General features: G+C 31.2%; 1 protein-coding gene across 1 annotated transcript; it reads right to left on the reverse strand.

Moving 5' to 3' along the window:
- Nucleotides 1–7: 7 nt before the first annotated feature.
- Nucleotides 8–5,726, reverse strand: LOC145604850 (putative protein phosphatase 2C 33). Its single transcript, XM_081660824.1, has 6 exons — nucleotides 5,219–5,726; nucleotides 4,462–4,994; nucleotides 3,015–3,401; nucleotides 2,813–2,930; nucleotides 840–1,063; nucleotides 8–746 (listed from the first exon to the last, which is right to left on the reverse strand). The coding sequence occupies exons 2-6, from the start codon at nucleotides 4,711–4,713 to the stop codon at nucleotides 324–326; spliced, it is 1,404 nt and encodes a 467-aa protein (XP_081516950.1). The 5' UTR covers nucleotides 4,714–4,994; nucleotides 5,219–5,726; the 3' UTR covers nucleotides 8–323.
- Between the last annotated feature and the right edge of the window lie 8,601 nt (nucleotides 5,727–14,327).

Below are 14,327 nucleotides of genomic sequence, written 5' to 3' on the forward strand. Positions count from 1 at the left end.
AACCAGGTTATACAGTATATCAAAAGAGGCAAATTATAATCAACAAATTACAATATTTTTTTTTTTTTTAATGATTTTACAAAATTTAAGGCTAACCGACTACAGCTATAGAGGATTACTTCCCAGGACCCTAATATAACTGGGCAAGTCTATCCTGTTCAAATTCCAACTTCTGTAGATAGATAGAGTAACTGAGTAACTATGAAAAATTACAGGTCGGCGATAAATGAGCAAAGAGCAAGAGAAGAAAATTAAAAAGTTTTAAGGCCAAGCTGACCCTCCTGCTCTTACATCGTGTTCAGGGCCTTCGTCTCGAAGTTTTCTTATCCTACTTTCCCAGGTGTGAACCTCGGCAGGTTCAACAGGGTATTCACCCGGGTAACACCTTCTAAGGCTGAATAGTCATCCAAAAGCATGTCATCCTCTGTAGCAACCTTATCATCGACCTTGCTAGTTTGCTGATCAATGGTGGTTGGGCCATTGACATGCTCTTTAGCAGCCCCAGCTTGAGCTGGTTCTGCTGAAATTGGATGTTCTTTCTCTTTGGAAGCAAAAGCAGAAGATATGTTGTCTGTGTTTGAGTCAAGGAAAAGACAAACCACAGCACAATCATCTGTCTTAGAAGTCGGGTATCTCATTTTCCATCCTCGGACGGCTGTTTCAACCAGAGCTCTAGCAGCAGTGGATCGTGATGGGGCTCCTGCTACAATGTCAACCACTTCTTTGTTCGAGAGGACATCCCAAATCTGTCAGGAGTTGCAATATGGTGTATAATTAATAAAAGGTTAGAGACAAAGGAATAAAAAAGAAAAGTGGTTGGTATTGAACACAAGTCATACCCCATCTGTAGCCAAAACAATGAATTCATCCTTCTCAGTGAGGCGCCTATATGATACGTCTGGCACCGCTATAAGGCCAAAATCCTTTAGGCAGAAGTCTCCAAACGCTCGTGCCATGGCAAGGCCCGGTGAATCATTGTTTGGAAGCCAAACCCGGGCAACATCGGGTTCATCTTGAAGTGCAAAAACACGACCTCTGCACTTCTTAATTCTCTCTGCTTCCGCTGTAATGCAGAAAACCAAATAAATGATGAGCTAAATTTCAAAGTACTGTAAGCCTATACTATAGTGAAAAACTTCCACGACAAAACACAAAAAAAAAACTAGGAAACAATCATATTTGGCCATCTGCAATATACAAAACACATGCATATCCTATCTTAAATGGGAGCTACATCACACAGGCTCCTCCCCCCTCTCCCTCTTTGTTATTGGCAAATTGTAAGGTAGTGGCAACTAAATTATCACCCGATGTCTACACAAAAATGCATAAAGAAGGCTCCTTTGCAGTCCCTATACTGCTTAAAGCTGTAAAAGTAATATACCAGATACCAGCTACTCTCAAGATCCATATATCAATGATTTGCAATAAACTAATTACATACATGGTCCTAATTGGTCTGATGATTTGAGGTACTACAGCTCCTAGACTTCTATCCAGTTCTCTTGGCACTTTTTTTTTTTAACTATTCCTAAACAGGTGCATTGTTAATAGAACATCAAATGCACACGAGCAGCTTGCTCCACAAGACATCTTCATCGAAACCATCACTGAAAAAACACTATTATTGTCTTTTAAATGGGAAGCAAATCATCAGCATCAGGGTAATACAGCCATGTAGAGAACTGCTATCAGCTCAGAAAACACTAAGGTATTTGCCATAACATTCCAAAAAATTATCTGTGTTCTATAACAGCTTAAGACTACGTACTGGGTTCCACAATTTTATTCTAAAACACTCCAAGTGTCGCATTACAAACTTTAACTGACAAGTGTCAGTGACTCCACGGGTGAATTTTGTTGATCAAATATAATTTGTAGCTAATAAATATTTATATAAAAATGTGACTGATATAAAAAACATTAACTGAAAGAATGATTTCAAGGGTAGATAATATTAAAAATAGGCATCATCAAAGAGAAAGCAGAAAAATATATCAGCAAGAATTACTATTCTCGTTTCTGGACCACAAAAAATCACTGCACTATCTCAACAACTGCCTAACCAAATCCATCATAGGTAAAAGTCATGTTCACTATGTTGAAGATATTCTTAAATATTTACACTCCGTATGATTTATTAGAACGAAAGCAACTCATCCTCATGTGCATTGACACTACAGTCAGCCCATTTTAATAATTCACAGCATTCCCAAGCTGAAACCCATAGTATTATATCAATAAAAAGAGGGGGAGAGAGATAAAACAAAAGCATACATCCTAGACCTTTACACTATTTAGAAAGCGATAGCATCCATCCAAGATAACAAAGTTACGCAAAAAAGAAACTGTGCCCCGTAGCATTAAGCTATTCAGAAAACAATACCAAAATCAAGGTACAAATTAACATTTCTAACGAAAAATTGGATTAAAACCACATCAAAAAGCATCTATCTTGTAAGACAATTCACCACCCCATCAGGAAAGAACCTCAACAACAGAAATTACCACTAATGCCAACTTATCAAAGTTATCACATATCTCCTGGACTTAATAGTAAAAGGAAGCAGAAGCAAAGTTCAAATTGATCCATATCAAACAAAATACCAGCAACAGAATAATCTCTTATAATTATAGAACATCGTAAACAATGCAAGCGTTTGATTGATAAAGCATGCGTTTTGTAACTTTTATTGCTAAGACATACAGAAACAAACAGCTTCCATGCTACTGTTTCTTAAATCAATATTATAGGCATAGAATACAGGCAGGTATTGATTTTTTAAAAATGAGCGAAGAAGGAGAAACAAACCTGGCAGATTTGGTTTGAGATCCACAGTCAACTGCACAGCAACTAGATTATGGTCAATATCTCTGGTCCCTAGCACTGCCCTCGAGTCACCAACATTTCCGATAACAAGGTCTTGCCCCTAATCATAGTCAATTGCTCACTTAAGCAAGTTATTTATATAAAGAATCCTATAAGTATCAAATCAATTTTTTTGTCCACAAACCTGCTTTATAAATGTCACTGCTGTAGTTCCACTACAAAAGCAATCAACACTTGTGTGTACTCTCAATTCCCGGTCCATGATTCTGAAAGCTTTTAGAAATGATTCTTTCAGGATCTGGTAAATTTCTGGGTCTTTCTCTGTTTCTTCAAGATCAACAGAGACCCTGGAATCTTCATCAGCAGATATAAATGAAGTATCTTCTGAATTCATGCTGCTAGAGTTAAGGCTGATCTCTCTGAGAACTTCTTCACTTTTTGCATTCACTTCCCACTGAGCATGTAACTTCTGAGGAAGGGAATCCCTTACCTTCCTAGCAACCATATGGCCATATGGTCCATGGCCATCAAAAACCCCACAAAAAATAGTATCATTTCTCGAGCCAAAGTTCTGCAAAAAAGGATAATATCAAGTAATTAGCAAAGATAGCTCGTTAACTTTACAGGAACGTCATCAATTCTCAAACACATACAGAAGAGCTCTAGGTCCCGAGGGAAAGAGACAATATCTCAAAGAAATCTCCTTTCACATTATGACATAGAAGAAGATGAAATTGAAATACACTAGGAAAGACTGTGTGCAAAGGAGACAGAGACATATGACTATATGATTATAGAAAAATAGAATGTTGGTTCAGACATCTAGTCAGATGCAAATCAATTCAGGATGTCACATCGCAGTCAAACTACCAATCATACAAGTCAATTCTACTTAGTATGCAATTAGTCGCCAAATATATCATTCCCTAAAATGAAATATCATGTACTCCTTACTAGAGTTTTAGTGGAAAACGGATATAGCAGATTATCTATATCAAAAATGCATGTTGGATAAGGATGAATATGGATATTTCTCATCTATTATTGAGGAAAAACTGGATAAGAATGAAACTAGCTGAGAAAACAAAATTGGATAAGGAATTATAGGATAATACAAAAAATACCAAATGAATACAAAAAGGAACACATACTAAACTATAGATAATGATAAAATCATTACTCAAACGCAATATAAAGCTTAAATGGAGAAGGTGATGTTTCAACCAAAATGATGATAAATTTATTTAAAAAAACCCATTTGAACAAGAACAAGGCTTAATAAATTAGTTTTAAAACATTGGAGAGGGCCATAGCAAAGAGCTAATTATGCCAGGTGATGAAAGTTAATGAGCAAATTATAAGAAGCCAAACACAAATGGTCATTCCAGATGTCTACAGCTCGGATTTCGAAACAACCAATCATACATTCTTATCCCACTTCTAATTTCATTACTACGTATATAATCTACTTGTCCATAAAGGCATAAATTCACTTTCACCCATCAAAATAAAAAATTACAGGAAATCAGAAACACTTAATCAATAGTAATCACAATCAACGTCTAACATCAAATTGTAGCAAAACAAAAGATGCATAAACATACTATTAAAAATTGGATTAAAACCCTCACCTCCCAAACAATCATAGCATCCTGGTTGGTCCCCTTCTTCCCCTGCTGAGTAAACAAAGAGGCAACCTCGGTCGAACCATTAAAGAACAACCGGCCCGGGATCTTGTACAGGTACTCATCCTTCCTATGATCAAAGGAATTACCCCGAGACCCGAATCGTTTCTTGGCATTCTTCTTCCTCCTAACCCCTAAACCCGTGGATGGAGAACCGGGGAGAGGGCTCCTGCTTTCCGCAGATAAGCAGGACCCCATTCTCAGGGCCCTGACTATATTTAGTAAGCACTCCAGACCAGCTACACAATCACACCCTCTATATTCAATTGAGGGATCCGTCACTGCTAATGTTACAAAATGACCCTCTATTTTTACTTTCTAATCAAATTCCAAACTATGAATTTATGAATTCAAATCAAATTCAACCCCAACAAACCAAACTATACAATCAAATCAACCACTATAACTTTAGCATATGCTTTGATTCTTCAAATGCACAATTTACACCCAATGAATTACGAATTTATACTCCCAAATTCCTGAAAATAATAATAATAACAATTATAACATTAACAATAATCAGAGAATCATAAACTTCCACCAAAAGAGAAGAATAAAAAAAATTTAAAAAAATCCCTCTTTATTTCTCTTCCTTTATTCGCACAACACAAAAAATTGCATAAAGTAAGAGATCTAAAAAATCACTAAAAATCAATTTCACTTTTTTTTTCTTCAATTGAATTGTTCAGAGTGAAGCACCTACTTTTTGAGAAGCGCTACCATTCCACCAAATTCTTCACAAAAAAGCGACGAATTTTTCTTCAGCAATTCTTCGAATCAAATTCGAAACCCTAACTTCCGATAATCTCTCTCAACAATTAACCCCACTTAAATTAATGATCATGAAACCTCCCAATGAAGCAATTAATTCATTAAACCTCTCTAAACACGGATCAATTAATGTTCAAGAGAGAGAGATTAACAAAATTAATTGAAATTTCAGCACAAAATTCTCAGAGCTCAGAACTTCCAGCGAAATCAAGAAGAGTTCATGGAGCACAAATAAAGAGAAAGCAAAAATGGGTAATTCGAAGAAAATAATAAAAATGGTGAAAAAATTGTTGAAATTTCAATGAAAAATGGAGATTAGAGGAGAGAGAAAATCGCAACTACCCAAAAAACAGTGATCAGCAGAGAAGGCAAAATTAGAATATATGGAGAAAGAGAGAGAAGGAAGGAGGAGGAAGAAGAAAGGAGGTTTCTCTCTCTAGAAAATATATTTTTGCTATTTCTCTATTTTCACCACCATGGAAAATGTATTTATATAACATACTAAGAAAATATATTTATTTATCCAAAAATTATTGAAAATATATATTTTTTGGGTAATAAGAGTGTATGTGGATGGATAATGATGAGTTAAATCAAATTAATAAAAATTGATGAATAGTTTTGTGATTTTTTTTTTGTACTATGAAAAAAATTAAGGTTTATAAAGGTTTTTCTTTTTTCATTTAATTGAGGGGCAACGGGCGGAATCTGAAAAACTGGAAAAAAAAAACGTGTATTTTAAATTGTAAGGTTTGTATTGTGTGAATGAGTTGAAAATTTGTTATAACATAATAATTTCTTACCGAGTATGAAAAGTGGTTTCAACACGATTTATTTCAAGTTTTAAGGTTTGTAACATTCTACTTTGAACTGTGGCGTGTAAATCTGGTTGTTTATATCTAAATATGAAGCATTTTGCATTTTTTTCCTCAAAGAAACATGTTACTCTTGTTTTTTCCAACGGCCTTTATACATATGAATCATGTAAATGATGTAAGATAGTCTACTAAAACATGTGAAGATTCAACGGCAGTATTTGTTACAATTCTGATTAATTAAGATATGTAAATTATATCAAGGGGATTATTGTTAAGCAATGGCAATTTGGTACAATAAGGGTAACATATAATTCCATTTATTAATGTATCAGGAATTTCTAGCAATTAGGTAAGCAAGTTTGATAATTTTTTAATGGCTACTTGATAATTTTAACTACTATTGTATAAATATAATCGACACTCTATTTATTTTCCCTTTAGTTACATATTCCTCTACATGTGAACCAAGGAAAATGAGAAGATGAATGGAGAAAATGAAACTATTAGAAGGTCCACATGATAAATTGTTATAAATTTGACTAGTGTAACCTGAATTTAGTAATACCATCAACAAGCTAAGATGTACTAATGTAATTGACATATTGAATAATTTATCATTGCATATATATATGTTTTACTATACAAGTATACAACAATTAGCTAAGCCGCAAGTTGTGTCTTTTTAATATCTACATATCTTGCTAAGATATTTAATTCCTTTGAGGGTTGGTGGAGTATAGTAGTGGTATAGTTCTCCACCTCATATTCCCGAAAATACATTGATAGTTTGCAAATATTAACAACATGTATATATGAATAACTATAATTCATAACTTCATTTTTGGATACCAATTTAATCAAGTAGTGCTTGACTTAATTTACCTGGTATAAAATACTTATTACCTATATCTCTAGATGTCTATTGTTCGAATTTTATCAAATGAAAGTATTTTTTTCTTTACTTTCTTACTCGTAAAATGTGGACCAAAAAATCGTGACAATTAGGTCTGATTATTGTGCAAACAAAGACAATCAATAAATTGACTTTCTTATAATAGGTTGTATGAAACAATTCAACAATATAAAAAGAGAGCATGAATAATACAAGTATAAGTTTATTTGATTCAATGTAATGCTAGATCTTTCAAATTATTAGTTTTTATTAATAAATTAATTTTAGCATAAAAAAATTATAAGTAGTCGAAATGTTATCATCGGAAAGTAAGATAACTTTTTCTTTTATTTTAACATATAATTATTGAGTTGTGGAGTAATTAGTAATAATATAATCAAAATTGGATGAGATGTCATCTACACGTCATAAATGTCTTCATGTGATATTTTTTGTTATACAAAATTGGACCACGAACTTTTATATTTGAACCATAATAGATACGTCTACTAGTCTAGTAGTCTACTAAAATTATTGAGTAGTATGCATTTTTTTTCATCACTTTTATGGTAGATGAAACAATGACAATGTAGTTTATAAAGTGTACTTTTTCTAGTTTCTCCAATCCCCACCGACCAATCGCCCAAAAACATAATTAAAAAAATAAAAATAAAAAAAATAATTGTCATTGTATACATGCAAAAATCTAAATTACCATCCATATAATTTTTAAGCTTATTAGAATTTCTTCTTTACCTTTTTTTTTCCCTATAATACGTACTCCGTATAAAATAATAGTTTTTAAGCTCGACAAAATTTACCGAAATTAATTTGTTTAGGGGAGTATTTATTATATAATTAAAAGGTGACGTTAAAACTATCTAGAATAAGTATAGTCTTCATTCCTAATATGTACCTACTACCATTGAATTGATGCATGCATGCATATTTGGGTTAGATTCTACTTGGTGTAATGGCTATTCAGTGGGGATGAAATTAAAAAAAAGCATCGTTGAACATATTATTGGTTAAATAAATTGTGTAAAATTAAAGGAGCTGATGAAATGAATATATTTTCTTAAATGAAAGAGACTATGTACGTGATTTCAGAAATTAATGGGCGCATGTTTAGTCAATGCACTATGTGTGGTTTAGTCCTATTCACTCCTTCAGTATTAACATCAATGGTATCAATTTGTTTGGTTTGCAGTTGTAAATTAAAATTGAAAGAGCCATATATATAGGTCAACTATGTATATGTTTGTATTGGTGGTTGTAAGAAAATTACAACTAACCATGCATGTTGGTATTTAAATTTATTATTTCATTCCAAAGATTTTACACAGGAGTAAGGAGGATATAAGTAATTAAGGGTGCGTTATATTCTTTTTTATTTAGTTGTGAATTGAATTATTTGATGGTCATATTAACCCGACCTATACAACACTAATCAAAACTTATACTTCTCTAATATTTTGTATTAATGGATCGAAAATAATTAAGGTGAACATAATGTACAGGACCTATATGCTACGTACATGTACTCGTAAACAACTAAGCTTTATGTATATTATGATTTCTACCACATACTTCGTATATTGTTAAAGCAATTTAAAGTTATTGTTATGAAAATATGTGACAAATCTGACAATGCATGCATGCCCTTTAAGTGGGTTAAGTCATTGATCAAAACATCCATATGTATGTTAGAACCTTCATTTGCTTATTTGGTGCTCTTGCACATTAGCAAATTAACAAATTATTAACCTTGATTATTTCGTACAATTGGTTGTATGATTAAATTAAAGTATGTTGACACACTTTTTATTATGTACTCCCTCAATCCCTAAATTACATTCATGTTTGTAAAATTACACGGGAATTAAGGAGGAAAGAATAAGACAAATAGCAATAATGAAATATTTCAACGGAAAATGCAAAACATTAAATGATGTCTTTGAGTAAAACAAAGATAGATTAATGATTAATGATGCCATGTCATCAATCCTTTGTAAAAAAAAAAAAGACTAATAACATGCTTCTAATTGAAAATTAAGGACCAATCATATTCATTAGGTTAGTTTATGGGAAGTACAAACTTGAGAAAAACGATGGAGAGAGAAAATAATAGTGAGATTAGGATAGTAAGAGGGAGAAAGCATTAAATATACAACAGAAAAAGAGAGTTGATTCGGGATATTTGAAAAAAAAAAAAAAAAACCTTACTAAAAATGAAAAGGAGGAATGTAATTTTGGAATACCCAAAATAGAAACCAGGAATGTAATTTAGGGACGGAGGGAGTAGTAGTATGTACGGAGTAGTAAAGTATGTCCATTTTAAAACATACGAGTATAGTTTATCATGGGATTTATTATTTCAAGCACTTGGTTTACTAGAGATTCTACTTAGCATGATGGAATGATGGATGGTTGGACTTGACCCAAGACCACTTGGGTCAATTAGGAGGTTGAAAAATTAATTCGGATCCCAACAATATCTGAAGCTATTAATTATGCGCAGACTTTGTTTATAATTTTGAATTTATTTACGGGTCAATATATGTCATATGGTGATTGAATAATACAAGAAAATATATAGGGATTCAATTGTGTATATTAATTGCTAATTAAGCTTCAAAAATAGGGCAAAATGTGCAGATGCCACGTGGGAATACATCTGGATCTTTCCTTTCTAATGAATAAATATACATGTTTATTCATTGTGGGGTTACATAAACATGTGGATGAGTTGTGGAGTAATAATAAAACTCCGTAATAAATACAACTCCAACATATTAAGAAGCTTAAGCATGAAAGATTACTTACAAGCCTTAAAACCTTTCAAAAATAAAAAAATAAAAAATTTATACGCCTTAAAAACATTGACATTAACGGTGTGATTTTGTAATGGATATTAAAATATTGTCATTTTATTGTACTCGTATGTATTTAATTTAATAGTTATATACTTATATGTAACATTTAATGTTGTATTACTTGTATTGTTGTATGTATATATATAATATACCATAGTCACTATAAAAATGAAGTGATAGTGCAAGCTGCAAGATTCACTATCATTAGTGTTTGAAATTGTCAATCGTTATGACATCTATAGATAACTATATAGATAGATATTTCTCCGATTGATTAATATGTATTGGCTGCTCGGTTGATGATGTAGTGATTGATTATCGACCTTAAAAACGTGAAGTCTTGTTGCGTATCTCAAGTCACCAATTCACCAAGTAGGCAAGTATGTTCAAAGCTTTCTTACTTTAACCATATGAATTTGAATAGAAAATGTAAAGACATTTTAAAATGGATGTTACCATATGAACATAAAATGTAAAGATATTATAAAACGGATGTATATATTATATGGAGTATTATTCATTAGCCGAATAGTTACAATTGCAGATATCCTAGTGTGTCAAATCAACAATGAATTTAACTAACACGGTTTGTTTAAGGTAGGTTAAGCAACATAAGAGTAGAACTTAAAGATGCTGTTCATACTTGAACATGAATTAACTACTTAAACATGCATTAACAAATAAAAAAGAGTACGTATTAAATATACTACTCGACATTGACTCGCATTTCGCTTTTTTAAGCTATATTATAAACAAAGGTAACAAGATTAATAATAGTCAAAATTCCATATTTATTTAATTATATAATTAGTATCATTTTCACGAATCACGAGTCTTTCGATCTCAAAGTGATCTTTGAAAATTTTATCATAATGTGTAACATTAATATACTTGGCCTCTTGTACTTTTATTTCTAGTTTTTCAACCTTAGACTTTATGGCTAGGAGAGAGATTATAAATAATTACAGTATTTTATTAACCATTAAATATTCTTACCACATGAAAATCGTGTTAACTTTTATATTCCTTCATTATAATAATTACAAATTCACCAATATCACCATCATCATTTTTATTCAATTTAAAAGGTTAATTAGGTACAAACAATAATCATAACGTCCTCTGTTTACAAATTCGATGCATGCATATAGTTAATTTATATCAATTTTATAGCTAACACAAAATATTTACATGTCATACGTACATCAAAATGTAATTATCAATCACCTATTTACATTATAGTACGTTGGTCATTTAGACTTTTAGAGTTTCAAAGGTTATCATTCTAAAGGAGTGTTATACTGTACATGTCAACATCTAAGCTACTCTACTTCATTCTTTCATAGGAAGTGTAAAAATTAAGTTGTTGTAATAATTTTGAAACAAATGAAGTATAAGAAATTGAGAAATTACGCAAAGGCTTTTATGTACAATTTAGAGCAATTTTTTTACCAACTAGCAAAGCTTGACTTAGGGCCTGTTCTAATTTATTGAACTGAACTGAACTGATTGGAGCTGATGAGCATAACTGAACTGATTGGAGCTGATGAGCAAAACTGAACTGAACATTTTATGAGAGGAGGATATTAAGAATTAAAGTGAACTGAACTAAATTAAAACTGAAGAGAACAGACCCTCACTTGGTAAGAGTTTTACCTTTATTACGTGGTATAAGTTTATTAATAATTAAATCTAACACAACCTAACTTTACCATATACTAATTACAAAATTATATATATAAAAAATAAAAATGATACTATTTTTGATAATTTGAACAAACAAATTAAAACCGTGGACCTAAGTCTAGTATGAATAGGGTGAGAATATTAAAGCAAACGAATAAGGTGATGACAATCAAATCAAATCCCAAATTCCTTATAAGGTGGTTCGAATTTTGCAAGTGGGAGAAGTTCGATATGGACGGTTTTGTCCTCAATTAAGTAACGTGAATCTCGTTGATGAAATAGATATTGTGGACAAATAGTTGCCAGAATTATGTTAACTGTATTTATTTAAGCTAAGACATTTGATTTTGATACTTTGCTAAGTGACTAAATGAGAGATTTAGACATCATAATGAGCATTACTGTAGTTTTCACACCTCAAAGGCTCAAACATGCATGGTTGTTCTGACACTCTGATCTCATTTAACTTTAATACTGTACTATAAGGTGTCAACTAGTTAGTTATAATTTATGTTCATCAACTAATTAATTATCTTACAGTTAGGCAATTTAGCTTATTATAAATGAAAAAACATTGATACTTGATAATATATGAGTTAGGGCACTTTACGCTTATGATTTGTCTAACATGAATAATCTTAACTTATTATATCTCGTTAGAATTTATAGAATATTTTTAGAGCACTTTACGCTTATTAAGTTCATATTATTTGAAATAGATGAAAATAAGGTAAATAAATTAAATACATTTTTATAAAGTAGGTGCACGTACAACTTTAAAAGGTGCTTACATGTAATCGGCTTAATCACACATTTACATTCGATATTTCCACCATGCATGGAAACTAAACATTACATGTATGATTTTCATCCTCATATATTTGAGAAAATAAAGTATGAAGTGACCTTTCACCCCCTTAATTTTCCTTTATTTTTTAAAATGAAAGAAAGCAGATCGATTGTGTTCAATTTATGGAACAAGAGAAGTTCACAACTGTACCACTTCACATCTGTCTCAAACAAGTTTCTCCGTACTAAATAATTGAATATCTGATATTTTTATAAGATTTTTTTGTTTTTGTTTTTGTTTTTTTATTTTATTTTATTTTTATTTTTAAATTTGGGAATCATGGCGGTGAGAAAAAGGTCCAAAATGGTTGATTTGATCTAGTAATTAATACTTATGAAGTATCAACTTGGAATTTAAAAGTAAGAATCAAGGTTGGATTAGCTACGGGTTGGAGGCCCTCCTTTCACGTACCGGTCACCACTATAAAGGGTTGGGGTGAGAATTAGAAGGGTGTAATTCTCATTCTTAATTAACAAGAAGAGAGATCTTTAGTAAGGGACTTTTCCTTACCAAAAATATATCTATATAAAAAGAAAAAAAAACTTGGAAGTCAAAAGTAGTTGTGAGACTATTGAGTAAAAATCTATTACATTTTAATGTTTGAAAAATTAAATAGATGGAGTAGTAAAAAGGCTTTTAGGTGGTCCTATTAAGAGAATACAAATTGCTACTAGGTGATCTAAAAGGGAGGAGTGTTTAGTCCACATATAAGTCTAAATGAGGTTCAATTCTAAAAAAAATTGGTTATATATACAAAGTAGCAGTAATAAGTTTGTTAGCTATCTTATAACAGGTTATAATTTTTTTACAATAATGTGCAACAACTCACAAATGAAGTACAATGAGGTTTCAAGACTTTCAACAATAATTGTATTTTGATTTTTCAATTGCTTATATTGAGGGGAGAATTTTGTGGTATTTATCCATGATATATAACACATACAAATTTTATTAGGTGACTAGGTGAGGTGTAGTGAATTAACGGTCCAATTTCTACTCTTTAATTTCGTTAGGAAAGTTGAAAAGGAATAAAGGGTGTGAAATGAATGCAAAATCTCTCTCAAATAATCCCAATTGTCAAAAATTCATAGCTTGTCATCGTAGCGTGGTTCACGCATAATTATGTGACGTTATTATATAATATACAGTTAGTTGATTACAAAGTTTTAATTTTACTGTAAAGTTAGTTGAAACTATAACCTAAGGTATGTATGGTCCTTTTCTTAATACGTTTCTTACTATAAATAGTTACAAAATTTGGAATATTATTTGTATTTATAATCATTTTTGATGTGGAAATGTTGTAAATGACACATTTAAAACTTACTACTGAGTACTACTACTCACTTAAATTAAGTTAAATAAATGACGAAGTAATTTGGATTATGACGGTCTTTATTTCTTGAAGTTGAAGTGATTAGATTGATGAACTAACCAATGACATAAGGTAATCAGTAAAGGTTATTATTAATTTTACAACTTAATTACAAGGAATGTTATGCTGTTGACAACTAATTAATTTGATCAATATGTCTACCACGCTTTTTTTCTACATTTTTATAATAAAATTCATGCTCAAATAATTCATGCCCATACAAAGTCGTCATTAATATAACATATGTACAATTATTTACGGAGTACATTTTTTTAAAAAAAGCATTTTACATTATATAATACACATTATTTCTCAGTTTTTTGTTTTTTAAAGCAAGGATGATAAATAATCAAAGATAATGCAATGGGAGTTTATATGCAATTAAGATATTTGGTTTAATAAAATATGGTTAGTACTTATTAGTGTAGATAATAATAGGAAAAAAGGTTGGGAAGAGTGAGTTGTAAAATTCAAATTTAAGCCGCCATTGACCTTTGATCAACAAGATCAAATAATAACTATAATCAAGAATACATACGATTCT

The sequence above is a fragment of the Chenopodium album genome, chromosome 22 (assembly GCF_948465745.1).
Source record: "Chenopodium album chromosome 22, dcCheAlbu1.1, whole genome shotgun sequence".
In the NCBI taxonomy this organism is placed as follows: domain Eukaryota; kingdom Viridiplantae; phylum Streptophyta; class Magnoliopsida; order Caryophyllales; family Amaranthaceae; genus Chenopodium; species Chenopodium album.